We start from the raw sequence: 16,611 nt of genomic DNA on the forward strand, positions 1-16,611 counted from the left end.
CTTCAGGGTGATTTTATTTTTGACAAAAATGATTATTTTTTAAATTTAGATTTTGTAAAAGGGCGCAAAAAAAAATTGTAGTTTTGATACCAAATATATATAAAGTTTAATATAAACAAATAGAAAATTAATCAATCAAAAACAAATTACGTAAAAATTAAATAATAAAAAAAAATCACAGTGACAGACAACATTCAAATATTTTGAAATTTCCCGCTTTTTTTTTTAACATTGTAATATTTTAAAATTATAACATTTGAATATTTTTAAATTTCCCATTTTTCTTCAAATATTATAATTTCATGATAATTATTCAAGTTTTTAAATTTTATGATAACTATTTCTTAAAATAAAAAGCGAGAAAATAATAACGTGTACTTAATTGTTTTTTGGATATATTTTCTTTTATAACTTTAAAAAATTGTACAGTTAAGGTTTTACGCCGCTACTACCACAGAAAGTTTTTTTTTTACATTTTTAAACTACGAATATGTTCTTTTGTAAACTGGCCGAAAAAAAATTATACGTCCTTTCACCTTTAGATCATCAAAATTTCAAATTCTTAAAAGTAAAAGAGCGTATAATTAAAGCCATACGCCCTTTTACCTTAAAGATTTTTTTTTTCATCTGGATTATAATCATTATAATCTGGGATTATACTCATTGTAATCTGGATTATACTAGCTACTATTTAAAAATTTTTTTTCACTCAGTATAATCTGGGATGATATACAATGTCATCTTGTTCTTTCCGTGTAGATTTAAAAAAAATTTTTAGAATTATTTTTTTGGTTGCTAATTTTGATTTTTAAATTAAGTTAAATTCTTTTTATTAGAGCGTAATGTTTCTTGAATTTTGAACGTAATTTTCTAAAATATTTTGCTGATTTGTTCAATAAATCATTTAAATTCTAGATAAAAAAAATTAAAAACTCGTAATTCAGCAAGATACACAAATCTATTAAAATAAGCACTTTCAAATTAAATAAATAATTAAGTAAACAAACAAAAAAAAAATTTTACCGGTCATATAAAATTACGAGATCATTTAATGACTTTCTGAAGGTAAAGAGAGAGTATGTATGAATCAGAATTATATTATAAAGATATTTATTATTGATAATAAATAGTTGAACAATTTCAAGAAAACTCGTAATTAGAGAAATAAATAAGATAAATTTTTTTGCACTCGTAATTTGTAATGTGTGTAGTGTAATTAAGTTACCGTATAAGCAGTAAGCACCGATTGAGTGATCAACTTGGAAATAAGACAATTATGTCGTTAGTTACCGAGATTTATAGAGATTTTTAATTTTTACAAATTAACCCGGCACTTAATAATTTAATTCACTCACCGTCGGTCATTATAATTATTATTATTGTCGCGGTTGGCCTAACGGAGGCTGGGTGGTTATTTATATCAAGAAATAATATATTTAGTTGAGAAATTGAGTAAATAAATCGACATAACACCTTGTTGTCATTCGGATGACGTGAAAGTTTATTCCGTTATGAATATAAATGAATTATTAATTCTCTTAAAAATGTTCTTTTCATTTGAACGATTAATCATGAGATAATAACAATTTATAGATTGTTCTTTTGATTAAATCTCAACTGGGCAAAAAGTTATTGTTTTTATGCTAATCATTTCTGTTTGATAATAAATTAATAAAAGGTTTGCTGTCTTGAAAAATTTTGAAAAAAAAAACTACATCGTGAAAATAAAATAGGGATTTTCCCTATTTTTCCAATGGTAACATAGGAATTTTTTTTTTATTAATATGATAGAAACATCCATGTGACATAGAAAAAATTAATTTATGACATAAAAAAAATTTTTTTTTTTCAATTGAAAAAAAAATAGAAATCGAAAAAACACCATTCTGAAATTTTCAGGATATTTGTAGAAAATGTCAAAAATTCATATGAAAGAAAGAAAAAAGAAATTAAAAATATTCATTATCGAGAAATTCGGAGTTTTTTTGGAAAATCTAAAAAATAACGATGAAGACAGGTTTGAATAATTTTTTTCTATTTTTTCCCAAAAAAAAAACATTTATTAAAAAAAATTTTGAAAAAAAAAACGTCCCGATAAGTCAATTTTTGAAAAAGTTATGGCAATTTAAGCCACACCGCCTATAATCTGCTGGATTTTTAATTTTTTCGAAATCTAAAGCAAAATTTGAAAAAAATTTCCTCGAATTTTTTTATCACAAACCGACTGTATATCACTGTTTTACTTTTATATTATCTGAAATTGCTCGGATGAGAAAATTGTTATGTAAATTTGTAATTATTTAATTAAGTTACATAAATTTTAGTGATAAATGAATTTTTCCTATGTCACATGGATATTTCTATCATGTTAATAAAGAAAAAATTCCCATGTTAATATTGGAAAAATTCCTATGTTAACATTGGAAAAATTCATATGTCAATATACGAATTCTTCCTATACAAAAATAGGAAAAATCCCTATGTTTTTTTCGCCGGGTACTTGATTCAAGAGCTATATTTTTGACTGAAGAACAAAATTATTTTGAAGAGAACTAGTTGTCTTGAATTTTTTTTTTTTTTTTTACAGAACATTGAAAGAAAAGATTTCTTTTGAATAAAATAGATATTGTTGTGATAAAAAATTAGTTTGTTGAAAATTTTCAATAATTTTATTTTTTTAGTTAAAAAAATCAAAATTATTCTCACAGTAATTTTCTTGTTGAAAAAAACTTCTGTGCAAGAACATGTAGTTCAGTATATTTTAGTAAAGCTTACGAAAATTCTTTCTGAAACAAAGTTGGATACAATTTGATGAAAATCTATACCAAAAAAAAAAAAAATCTTGACGGTTGGTAAATTTTTTTGGCTCAAGAAAATATTAAAGAAAATTTCTTCTTGCACCAAAATAACTTTTGTCTTCCTTAAAATTTTCTTAGTGCAAGAAGTTTTTTTTTTTTTTTTCTGTGTAGGCGCAAATTAAAGTCAAATCCAAGTTTAAAAAAAAAATAACTAATAATTAATATTATTTTAAAAATTCTTCCCGATTTAGTTGCAAGAATTTTTAAATAAAAAAATTGTCAACCCATTAAATTGATAATTAATGAAATTAATTTTTTTATCCATTAATTATGAGCCTGTCAGCGAATTACTTAACAAATAATAATTTAATTACAACACGTGAATAATTAAATAAAATAATAAATTCTAGGCGACCTCGATCGCGTTTTAAATATTAACATAATATTTAAAGAAAAAAATAAAAAGAAGCTGACTTAGTGTCTTCCCTTGGACAGAAAAATAAAATGATTAAGAAGTCGAGTCCATTCACTCTTAGAGTTACTCTACCATTCAGAAATTCCGGTGACGTCTGAACAGAAACGTAACGTTTTATTGCGAAACTGAGCCCAAGATACGATCATACTTTTTCTTGTACAATGTACGGTCTCGTCTGGTCTTGTCTCATCCTAGTATACAGTATAAAGCTTCACATGTATGTCCGTCCGTGTAATATGTAATATATTTAAGTACATAGGTGTACATATGTATAATACAACTTATATTAAGCTCATATATATTAACGATTTTAAAAACAGGTTTGTTGAGAGTTCGTGTCGCGCGCTTTTTATCGTAACTCATCATGTGATATGAGCCTCCGGCATACGCGCACGCGGGTAAATAAACAAGTGTAATTCGTGATACACATTTATTATTTTTGTTTTGTTTTATAAATCACATCATGCTCATGTCCAATAAGAATAATAATACGCCAATTATTTGTAAAAAATATTTACTCTGACAAATTTCATGTCGTTCAATTGCATTTGATAAAATAATTTATTATTTATTTTTATATATGTTATTCTTGCAGTTAACTTCAGAATTTATTTCTGAATTTATGCTACAAAAAGTGCAATTAAAAATATACAATGTTATATTACTAGGTTATTATTCTTAGCCGCTAGGATACGAGGTCAGCCAGAAATGTCGAAGGTCAGAGTAAATATTCATCCGATTCAACGTCTTTATCGTGAGATTAAGTTTTTTAATTGGATTAGTCTAGTTATTATTATTATTTTTTTTTTTTTTTTTTTTTTATTATGAATTATCAGGAGAAGAAATTATGACTCATATTCGGTCTTAAAATTCTGAATCGGATTTTTTAAGAATGTAATTATTTATTTAGTAAATCATGTAGAGATTTGAAAAATTTTTGACTATAGATTGATAAAAAAGAAATTAGAGCTTTCTTTAGTACGAAGTATTAAGAAAAATTCGGAATTTTATAAATTTATAAACATTTTATTGAAAATAAGTATTATTAGTAGAAAAAAAAATTTTTTAATGATTTGAAAAATGAAATTTTAATAACAAAGTTATTTAATAAATTAGAAATTTGAAATTTCCGTAAAGTGATATATTTTAATATTATTTATGAAGATTACCATTATTTAATTATTGGAGACTGCATTTTTCTTCGAATAAGAAATTTCCAACTTATTTAAAATTTTGGTTAAGAAAATCATAAAACTATTCATAAAAAATTTTAATCTTTCGTGAACTTTTAATAATTATGATAGAAAACTTAATAACTTTAAACATGTTTAAATATTGGAGATAGTACAATAAATTTGTAAATTTTGAAATTTAATAAAAAAATTTTGGTAAATAACTAGAGTTAATACAACCGAGACATAAAATTCAATAACCAAAAAAATTTTTTTTCAAGTTTATAAATTTAGTGAATATTTTTTATAGAAATTTTGATTGATAGTACACGGAAAGTACAAGATGACACTAGATATCATCCCAGATTATACTCAGTGATATCTGTGGTGAAAAAAATTTCAGATAGTAGCTAGAAAAATCTAGATTATAGTGTGTGATATCTGGATTATACTCATTATAATCTGGATTGCACTCATTATAATCTGGATTATACTCATTATAATCTGGATTATATTCATTATAATCTGGATTATTCTAGCTACTATTTAAAAATTTTTTTCACTCAGTATAATCTGGGATGATATCCAGTGTCATCTTATTCTTTCCGTGTAGTAAAATAAAATGTAATTTTAATAAGTTTTCAAAATTATTTTATAATTAAATAATTTTAGTATTGGTATTGATAATTTCCACGGTTCATAACAATTCAACCCATATAATTGGAATTTTTCTTGAATAATAATTACATGTCTTTTTTTTCAGATATCTTACAAAGTATAATACAATAATTAAAAAAAAAAAAAATTCAAAAATGTGAATTTTTCAATTAAAAAAATTTTTTTAAAAGTAGTTAAGATAAAACAACTGTTTTCGATCATTTTTTTTCTAAATTTTTTTTTTTACCCGTAAAATTAGTGAAAAAACAAGTCAAAAATCAGTAAACTTATAGACAAATTTTATCAATAATTTTCGGAATACAATTTTGATCAAAATTAAAAACTTCAAAATTAATTTATCGATTTAAAATAAATATTTTATAAATTTTCATGAGTAGTATTTAAAATCCTTCATAAATTAAAATAAAAGAAAATTGATTTAAAATATAAATTTTTTGATTTTTTACTCAAAAAAAAAAAAAATCAGGTGACTGTAAAATTAAACATTTACCAATTTAAACTATAAAAAAAAAATGTTAACTTGGTTAAATTTTAAAGTAAATGAAATTTATTTAAAAAAAAAATTTCGCTTGGAATTTTTCAAATTTTTTGAATTTTTTCTGCCCCAAATGAATTCTAGAAAAAACTCGATTACCTCAAAAATTCTATATTCTTTTCTAAAAATTTTATTTAAAAAAATTTCCAAACTAGACAATGACAGGGTTGGTTAAGAGGGAGGAGGATGCTCTACCACGCATGCGCGATGTTATTCGCGGTGTCCAGAGAGCTTGAGACTCGACGCGGATTCAGTCACCCGCGACATTCAGTCCGCGTTAACACATCCACACATCCATAACACACTCCAAGTGTCTTGAGTAAGAGTACAAGTCTTCATCCATATCAATTTTATCACAAAAGTGCTACGTAAATTCTCGTTTCAAAAATCAGTGCAGTGAATAATATAAAATTAAAAAATACCAATTTTATAAATTTCCCGCGCAACTAAATTTTCAAAAAAAAAATTGTAATAAAAAAAAATCATTAAAAAATTACTAGGATGTAACCTAGACACTAAAAACTCATAAATGATAAGGTTAAACTCGCCATGAATAATTATCGGCTATCACCAATAATATCACTCTTAATAGTCCTCCTCTCCTCCGTGATAATCGACACCCACGCTCGGTATCATCACACCGAGGTCCTTCCCCGGCGTCACCGTCATCGGCACTACTCACCCTCTTCCTCCTCCTTTAATTCGGTCTCCCACCGGCACAATGCGAACTCACAACACGAGGGAAAAAAATCTCCTCCTCTCTACGAGGACACTCTCGCCTACGAGGAGCTCTACGAGGACTCCGACTATCCAGAGGACTACGATTCCTTAGAAGAAGATTACAACTACGAAGATTACGAAGTGAGACCGCGACGTCGCCGGTTCCGGGATCATTCGCGGTTCGCGAATTATCGCGGTTCAAGGTTGAATCGTAGGAGATTTTTTGTCCGCGAGAGGAATTTCGAGCCGGATTATTACGACGAGGATTACAATTATAATCGTAATCATAATCATAATCGTAATCGTAATTTTAAAGTAGAGGAATTGGAGATTCCTAGAAGGCACAGGAAAGATTTCGTAAAGAGGAGGCCTTCTTTTGGTTTCAGAAAGGGTTACGCGGTGCGGAGACAGACTGGGAGGAAATTCGCGGACTATGACTCCGAAGAGGAGTTCGAGTTTGACAGGGAGCACAAAAAGAAGCACAATCTAACGGGTAATAACAATAATGTTAATTTTGTCCATGATAAGGATAAGGAGGTTGACAAGGAGGAGGAGGATAACGAGGAAGAAGATATTTGGAAGGAGGCTGATGACGCCGATGATGAAGAAGAAGATGACGATGAAGAGGAGAAAAGTTTTGATGATAAAGATTTTATCAAAATGGATGATAATTATTTTTACAAGGGTGCTAAGCGCGACTATAGAAATATTAATGTTAATGGGAGCAGGGGGGTGGTGAGAAAGGAGGTGAGGAGTGTCAGTTCCAGTGAAGAGTTTAGAAGGGAAAAAGGATTCAAAAATTCGAATTTCAGGGAAAAGCCCTTGAAAATTCGAGTGCGCGATGAGGATTACGATAGGAGGAATTTACAATCAGATAATGGGGTAAGTGGATTTATTTCCTTTCGGATTATTGAGAGACGGCTCGGGTTACCAAGAGGTCGCGGGTTTTATGGCCACAGACGATATCTTCAGGGTATTTGGATTTATATAGTTGTGGGGGGAAAGGTGGCACAGGGGTGAAGAGTTAGTTCTGGGTTGGAGTCAACAGGATGTGCTTCAGGTTGTAAATCTTGGAGGTGATTCACGGGAAATTTTTTTGGGATTGGAAATTTTTGTGGTTTCGATCGGAGAGTTTAAGTTGGTGATGTTAGGCTTGAATATGGTTTTGTTGTGGTAATTTTGGGAAATTAATGGAACTGAAATTTACAGACATTAGAAAATTTTTAAGACTTTTTTTTTTTTTTATAGATTAATCAAGTGTACTGTCATTAATTTAAATTAATAAAAAAATTTGATAGTAGAAGACTAAACAAAGACTCTAACTTGCAGAAATTAAAAAAAAAAATTTTAATGCAATTTTTTATAATTTATTTGAAAAAAAAAAAAAAAAAAATTAGAGACTTCTAATCTCGTACAAAAAAATTTTTGTCTCACGACTTTGATCCTTGAAATTGTTTTTTTTTTTTTGATTTTCTAATAAATTTATTATCAAAATTTTTTAATTTTTTAACAAAAATTAATGACAGAAAAAAAAAGTAAATTGATCTTTGTGGAGTTTTTTTATAGACGAAATAGAATATATCTTAAGCTTTACTATAATGACAGAATAAAAATTAAAGCAATAAAAAGAAGTAATTTATAAAAAAAATCTGATAATTCAAAATTCATATTAAACTATAGTAATAAATATAAAATAATATAGTAATGAATTTTTTGCTATGAAAAGTTTATAATTTTTTGATATTATTATTGCAAAAAACGTTTACTTACGAAAAAAAATTTACATTATTGGAAAAAAATTGAATTTAAAAATTAAAAAAAATAAAAACTATTAAACCTGTACTGGTTCTTATTAAAATAACTTCTGAACGCCATTAAAGTAGGTTTTATATGAAAAAAAATGTAGTTTTAAAAAATTTGATAGAAATTCAACTACACAAAAAGAGTCTTGAGTCAAGCGTAAATTTTTTTAAACCAAGAAAATCTTAAGAAAGACTGAAAATTTTCGAACGAAGTTAAATTTTTGTATGCTCAGAAAATTTCTTCTTGCTCCAAAATAATTTCAGTCTTCCTTATAATTTCCTTGGTTCAAGAAATTTTTTTTTCTGTGTTGAAAAAAAGTAAAAAAAATTTCGGGGGTTTTTTTTTAGAAATTTAATTAGAAATTTCGTTGATAATAAAATTTTTTTTTTTTTTTAAATAAAGAAAGAATAAAAAAGTTTTTAGAGTTTTCTTTAGAATTCTGATTAAAAATTTTGAAGTTAATAGTGGAGATTTTTTAATTTTTCAAACAATAAATTTTTCCAAATTAAACATAGATCCAAGTGGAAAATCAATAAAAACATGTACTAAACTTTGAGAATTTTCTAAAGAAAATTAAAATGATTTTTATGAGAAAAAAATGGATTATTTTACAAAAAGTAGTAAAATTAAAATAAAAAAAACATCTAAAGTACATTTCTAGTTGGACTATCAGCTAATAAAAATAATGTCAAAGTGGTTTTTAATAAAAGGAAAAATTTTCTCAGCTCGTTACCATATCATAATGTCAAAGTAACGATAATGGCTGGTATAAAATCCATAAACGACAACTCTATTATCTGTAAATGACTGTAGGCTCTTTAAGACTAAAAAAAAAAAAATAAATAATTCATAAATAAAAAATAAGAAAAAAAATTTCTAATATTTTGGACTATTTTACAAGCTGGAGAAAATAAAAATCCAACACCTTGAGCGTGACGTGTTAGCAAATTGGATGTCCAAAAAGATATATGTCTGGTTTCGGGTGAAATGCACTCGTGACACGCGATCACGACATATTCACGGTTATAAAAATTTATAAATGCTTTTTTAAAAGCTTCGGTAAAGATAACTCGCGCCTCCACTCAGTGCAACGTATCAATGTGTAGATGTATAAATGTATAAAATATAAAATATAAATATAATAAAATAACTATAAATATATCAAAAGTAAAACGCAAGAAGCAATAAGCGTTAGATAAAACAAATTCGTTGATTAAGAAAAGGAATAAAAAATATTATTTGAATTTTAATCTCCCCTTATACTTACTTTCATCCAATTCTGGCTGATGGATGTCTTATTTCAATTTTATCGTCAAAGGATCCGACTCATTACGCGTCTGCTAAAAAATTTGCCCTCCCTCGCTCGCTTTAGCTGTTATTATTTTTATTTTGTTGCTGTTTTAGACGTTTTTTAAACCTCTTTTGGATAAAGACGTGCCGACAAGACAACAAGCCACACCAGATGTGTTCTTCAGACACTGTGACTCCGTGATAACATTTTAAAGTTACTTTAATATTATTATTATATGTTTTGATATTTTAAATTCCAGATTTATGGAATACGATATACTTTATACTCAATTTTATATTATTAACCTTTTAATCTTTTATTGAGATATTTATACTACTCTTTTAATAATTGTTTTTATAACTGTGGCTCATCGTTAATTTGAACTTCAATTTTTGAACATTATTTTTTTTTAATCAAAAATATTTTAGTGAGAAAAAATTTAAAAAGTTTATTAAAAATAGAACAAATAAAAAAATTTTTTTTTATGTCAATTTTTTAATAGAAAAAATTTTTATTAAAAATTTGACATTTTTTAGAAAATCAAACTTTTTTTTTTGTTAATGATTTTTGGCAATTTTATATTTTTTGTTACCATTGAAAGCTTTAAAATTAATGTCAAAATTTATAATTTAAAAATTTTTAACATTAATTTTACGACTTGACTTATTGTGCCTAACTAGAAAAAAAATTAATTTTTAATACAACGATCAAAAGTTCTTTTTGGACATTAAAAATAAAATTTTTCGAAATAGTATAATTTAATTTAAAAAATATCTCTTTTTATTATAAAATTTTAGGGCTTAATAATTTTAATTCATAAAAGTAAATCGTCTTGAATTTTATACTTGTACATCGAAAAATTAATCAATTAGTTACGCTAAAACGAATATAAAATTAAATACCAAAATAGTAAAACATATATAACATTATAAGTTAGATTTGAAATTCGATTTGATGCAAATCAAATTTAAAACGCATGACTCGGCAATCTCCCGAGGGATTTAGGACCTACTGCGTCGACAATAGTCGACTATGTTAAATTTTTTCACAGAATTAACTTTTACTTTTTCTCTATTTGTCAATTTTTTTTTATTTGTATTAAACATAATATCGGTCGTAAATTTTTATAGAGTTCGAGATATTGTCACGTTTTGAATTTGACGGGAACTTTTACAATAAAAAGTAATAAATTTCATGGTAAATTTACTTTGGGACATTTTTGACATTAAAACGAAATTTTTATTATTTGGCAAATTTAAACTACCATTTTACGCATTGTCATTATTATTTAGAAAAAAAAAATAAGGAAAACGGTTGACCCTGAAGGCTATCCCTGCTCAAAATTGCGCTTAATACGTTTTTGAACTCAAAGAACTCAAAAATATAATTTTCATGTAGTTTTGAGCTCTCCGAGCTCAAAAGTCTGATAGAAGTTTAATAAAACACTATTTTTTGAATTTTCAAACCGCAATAACTTTTGAATAAATGAACCGATTTTCACGCGGTTGGTGGCATTCGACGCAGTTTTTCAAATTCTATGATACATTTTTAAACACAAATTTATAAGACCGGAAGTTTCGGTGTAATTAAAAAAAAACGCTTTTATTCGATTTCTTTCGTCAACGATAACTCACGAACGAATCAACCGATTTTGACCGGCTTGGTGGCGATCGACGTGGTTTTTTGATGTTAAGAGCTGATTCGTGTTTGAAATTGATCGATCGAGCCGTTTAAAAGTTATTAAAAAAAAACTTGATTTGAAAAAATTTTTTTTCGTAGTTTTTTTAAGATTCCTCAAAATCTACCGGTCGAAATCGGTCCAAATTGTATTCAAAATCTAAGTTTGGTCAAGCCCTTTCAAATGACACCAACCGCGATCAAATCGGCCAAGCCGTTCAAAAGTTATGAGAGGTTTACATACATACACACACACATACATACATACAGACATACAGACACCATCGCGGGAATAATCAGGGAAGCTTCCTAGGACCTCAAAACGCAAGATCTGATGAAAACTCGATTTTCAGAAAACGGGGTAAAAACAATAACTTCCCGATTTTTGAAAATTTTCAATTTTCTTAGCGGGAAGTTTAAAATAATAAATATATTATTTATATTTCAAAGAAACTTTCACATCTTCGATGACGGGTATTATTACTTATTCTAATCCAAAAAATTAAAAATATTAATTTATCTCATAATATATGCGTGTATGCATAGAAGCCGAAAGCTGATAGATAATTTTTATCAATTTGAATATTAACGTTATTAATTTTAATAATTACATCATTATTAAATATAAAATATAAACACAGATATTCATATTTGGTAAACAAAAATAATCAACCTTTTATCATATTGACTTCTACGAATTTAGTATTTTTGTTATTAATTAATCAGTTAGAAGATACTTATTCTGATTGCTATTAAATAAAATATTTGTATGTTTCATTGACTACTTATTTTTTTATTAACAAGGAAGCGTTGACCCTTTTCTTAGAATTTAGATTATTTATGTTTAAAAAAATTTTAAAAACGATTGTCCCTGCAAATAATTTAAAAAACATCAAGTTTCACATCAACACACTACAGTCTGCAATTATTCAAGCCGTTAGTTTATGTAACAACTAATAAATACTTTAAGTAATCGTAGATAATTTATTAGCTATCAAATTGTTAATATAAATACTACACATTCTATAAATTTGTTGAGAATTTTCACTTTGCTTCGTTATAAATAATCAGTCAATATTAAATACGTAAGAACGAATGTAGATTTTAAAAGTTAGAGAATCTAAAAACTGCGATTATTACATCATATTATCGTACTCCATCTTGCAATAACGTTATAGTAAATTATAACAACAAATATTACCATTAAAATAGGTTTTATATGAAAAAAAATGTGTTTTTAAAGAATTTGATAGAAAAAAATTACAATTATAATATATTAATCCATATTGAGATAAAAAATTTCGTTTAAAAAAATGGGCAATGTTATGACAAGAAATAAATTTGGTAAAAATTAGAGGAAATAGAAAATTTTCTTACAATTTTTTTGATTAAAAAAAAAAAACAATTTTAGATAGACAACTTGCTAATCTTCATCCGAAATTATGTTTTTCCAAATCTAGATAACTTTTTTTCACCACAAAAATTATTGTAAGAAAAATTTAATTTCTTCTGCTAAAAAAATAAAATTGTTTAAAATTTTAAACAAATTGATTTTTTATTACAATATCGCTCATTTAAAAAAAAAAAAATTTTTTTCTCTTAGCAAGACCAGACTTTCAACGTCTTCAATTTGATAATTCTAGATTTTCAAATTTGCAATGTGACACCGTAAAACTTCAGATCATTTCTGCTTTTTTAGGCATTTTTAAAATGTAACATCATAAATTTTTAAATGTAAAATTGTCAAAGAAATTAAAAAAAAAATACAAACTCTAGAATTTTATTAGTTCTTTTTGAACTATCTTTTTAATGTAATGAAATCGAATTTCTGATGCAAAATGCACTTTAAAGCTCATAGAAATAAGCTTTAATTTTTGTATCTAATTGTGTTTTAGTCTTTTAGACCAAAAATTACACATTTTTTTCATTTATTTGATAAAATTTTACCGTTTCATTTATTTCAACGATTCTGCAAATTCTTAACAATAGCTCTGAGTTTTTTGAATATCTAAAAAATTAACTTCGAATTCTAAAGATTAAAAAAAAAATTTTTTTTCATTGATCACAATTTTACGTAGTTAATTTAGACCATAATTTCTATTAGAATTCTCTTTCTGGATATTACGAACCTAATAAAAAAATAATTTAATAAATTGTAAATATGAGTTTAAAGTTATCAAGCTTGCAAAGATTTCTACAAAATTTACAGTCAAAAAATCAGTTTATAATCATAATAAAATAAATTATCAACAAGCAATCAAAACATGCATCATTCAGAAATTTAAAATTCACGCTAGCGGCGTGCAAAATAAAATCGTCAAATTTCTTTGGCTATAAATCAATAGCAATTTAATTTCTTTGACCTCCCATATCGCCTAGCTGAACTAACTAATAAAAAACAATTTCTCTCCACTCAGGTAAATTTAATCGTAACTCCAAATACAGTCACCATTAAAATAAAAAAATATCCGAAACCATAAACTATTTTTAATGTCCCAAAAAAAAAGCATATATTTATAAATTAACATTTGGCACTTTGCTAAATATTAAATAGAACGAGCATGTATTTAAATTGCCGTATAGTACTTAGCGGGAACTTAAATTGGTCTATTGGCTTGTATGTGTACAAGTTTAAGTATTTTGAAAAAACTAAGCTCTGCGTAACAACAGATATCGTGTTAAACATGTATATATGTATGTAAGGAATAAATAAATACTATGCGAGAAGAAGTGGCCTTAGGGCATCAGGCGGTACGACGTTTACGAGCAGAGATTAATTTTAATGAGTCTAAGCATTAGCATTCATCCCGCTGATGGATATTTATGGGATTCGAATGTATCTAATGTGCTGTTGTTAAATTACAGCTTAAATAACACCAGTTTACAAATTATTCACACAATTTTGACGTATTCAATAATTCCGACATTTATTTTATTTTTTCAAAAATAGTTAAAAAGTCAATTAAAATAAAATCGATTAAATTAAAATTAAGCGATTGATTATTTATTTAAATCAATTGCCACGTGGACGCGGATCGACTTAACTTCGGCTGTTTAATTAATATAAATGTGGCATGTATTAGCTGCTATCTCAAAATACCCATACCAGAGGCGATTGCGAAATCAATTAGAGCAAAATTCCCCAGCTTTGCTCCATTACTCCCGGACAGTGTATGACTTTTACACTTTTATATGTTTATGTCGGTGTGTAGAGTCTGGATAAGTGTATTTGGATTTAATCATGCGAAAATAATTACATTAATTATTATCTATGTGCTGAATTTATGTTTTTAGTTTTTAGCTCAAACTGGTTGGGATATACGGTATTTATGTTTGGTAATTATTAGTTACAGGTTTATCTCTTTCAAAAAAAAATTTAATTAATTTATTTGAGATTTTTTTTAATTAATTAATGTCGATTAGCTATTGATTATTAAGAGTTGATAATTTGATGGGGAAAAAAAAATAATTGAATTAAGAAAAATTATTTTTAAGAGAATCACGTGTTTTGAATCAAGAATTTTTTATCGAAACTTTTTTTTTTAAAAAAAAAAGTTTTATACCGTAAATTAGTAGAGATTTGAGAAAATTGATGACCTTTTTTGTAGAAAATAAAATTTTCTATAAAAAAATTTTTATCATTTTTTTGTATCTTCAACATTTCACCTGTAATTTTGGTTCTATGATTTTATATCCTCGGAAAAAATATCCATGGACGGAAAATCCCAAAAATGTCCTAAATTTATTCCAAAAAAGTCCCAAAATTGTCCTAAAAATTTTCATCCATTAATCTTACGATAAATATATAACCATGCAAAAATAAATTGTCTTTCTTAAAATCATTTGAAAAACGTTTAAAATTGTCTTAAAAATATTTTTAAAAAGTTCTAAAAATATTTTTGAAATGTCCCAAAAATGTCCTAAAATTTTCCCAAAATTGTACTTAAACTGTCCCAAAAATGGTCAATAAATGTTTTATCCATCAATTTCTAGACAAATCTACAGCTGTGCAAAAATAAATTATTTTTTCTTAAATCATTCAATAAACGTTTAAAATTATAGTAAAATTGTCATAAAATTGAAGTATTCCGAAAATTTTCAAAAATATACTTAAAATCGACGAAAAATTACGTAAAGGCACTATATTAAAATTTCTGTTTATTTCTAAGATGTCCCAAAATTGTCCCAAATTGTGTCACGTTTAGATGTCCGAAGCTTGGGACAATTTTTTTTTACACGGGTACAGTTGCAACATTTTCTATTTCTTAGAAAAATATTTCATCAAAGAATAAAATTAAAAATTTTCGATTATTAATTCAAAACCTAAGATTAATCGTTTTAAATTAAAAAAAAAAACAATTTTCCATAAATTCAAATACGATATTATGAAAAAATATATTTTTATGATAAATTATGATCAAATACAACCAAATTGCATTTAAAATATTCACGGAGTTAAAAATGAATAATTGCCTTTAAAATATTATAATTATTTCCAAGAATCAGATAAATTAAAAAAACTGATTATTCTATTAATTGTAATCGCTTAGATGTCGACATTGATAAAATAAATAAAAATAAAAGGCAATGATAAATTAGAATAATTACGGCGCCTAGACGACCTACGCATCAATAAATATGGATACGGAAATAATTAACATTTGTGTTTATATTTTATATTTATAAACACAATAAACGTAAAGTTGTAAATTTTTTAAAATATATATTTATATATACGACAATATTATTATGGTGGATAAAAAATATCTTAACTGAAATGCTGATTGCATATCTTTGACACATTGTTAAAAAGAGCGGGCGGACAAATTGTTTTGTTAATCTTCTCATTCTTATTCTTATTCTTATTCTTATTCTTACGAGTCTACATTTTATATTTTATATTTCTTATTCATTTTCGTCGGGGTGCTTTTTTATTCAACTGCACCGGAGTCATGAATGATGCATACGTGCCCACACGCTTGATTCTATAGTCTATGTTGAATATACCTCGCACATTTCGTTGAGTATCGACGTTGTGAATACCGATCGCTTTTCTGTAATTACCCAAAGAAATAAGCCGAAAAAAATCTATGTATATGTAATGAAAGTTTATAGAATTAATATTTATAAGTGACCTGCAAGAAAATATTTTACATAAATACACACGGAAAAAATACGTTGTAAAATTTATAGAAAAGTTTGTAAAATTTACAAAATTCTATCTATAAGTCGACTTATGTAATATTTACAGAACTTAATAGATTATTTTTACGTGGTAAATTCTGTTATTATAAATCTCTAAATTTAATAAATTCAGTCTGTAATTATAATATAACCTTTTCTGTTATTATTACTGGAAATTTATTGTAATTAATTAAAAAGCATTACTTGAGTCAGCATCATTGCAAACTAATTTATATCACGGTTTTGAATTTTTTCAAAAATTTTAATTTTTCTGATTT

General features: G+C 26.0%; 1 protein-coding gene across 1 annotated transcript in view; it reads left to right on the top strand.

The window, feature by feature from the left end:
• Positions 1 to 5,936: 5,936 nt before the first annotated feature.
• Positions 5,937 to 16,611, top strand: part of LOC141536795 (uncharacterized) — a 39,590-nt gene continuing 28,915 nt past the window's right edge. Inside the window, exon 1 of the mRNA XM_074257534.1 lies at positions 5,937 to 7,260. Coding sequence (XP_074113635.1) covers positions 6,208 to 7,260 — 1,053 coding nt within the window. The 5' untranslated portion in view covers positions 5,937 to 6,207. The remainder of the gene's footprint in view (positions 7,261 to 16,611) is intronic.

This window comes from Cotesia typhae, unplaced genomic scaffold, assembly GCF_013202065.1.
Source record: "Cotesia typhae breed Kobodo isofemale line unplaced genomic scaffold, CoteBio_Ctyphae scaffold_45, whole genome shotgun sequence".
Classification (NCBI taxonomy): domain Eukaryota; kingdom Metazoa; phylum Arthropoda; class Insecta; order Hymenoptera; family Braconidae; genus Cotesia; species Cotesia typhae.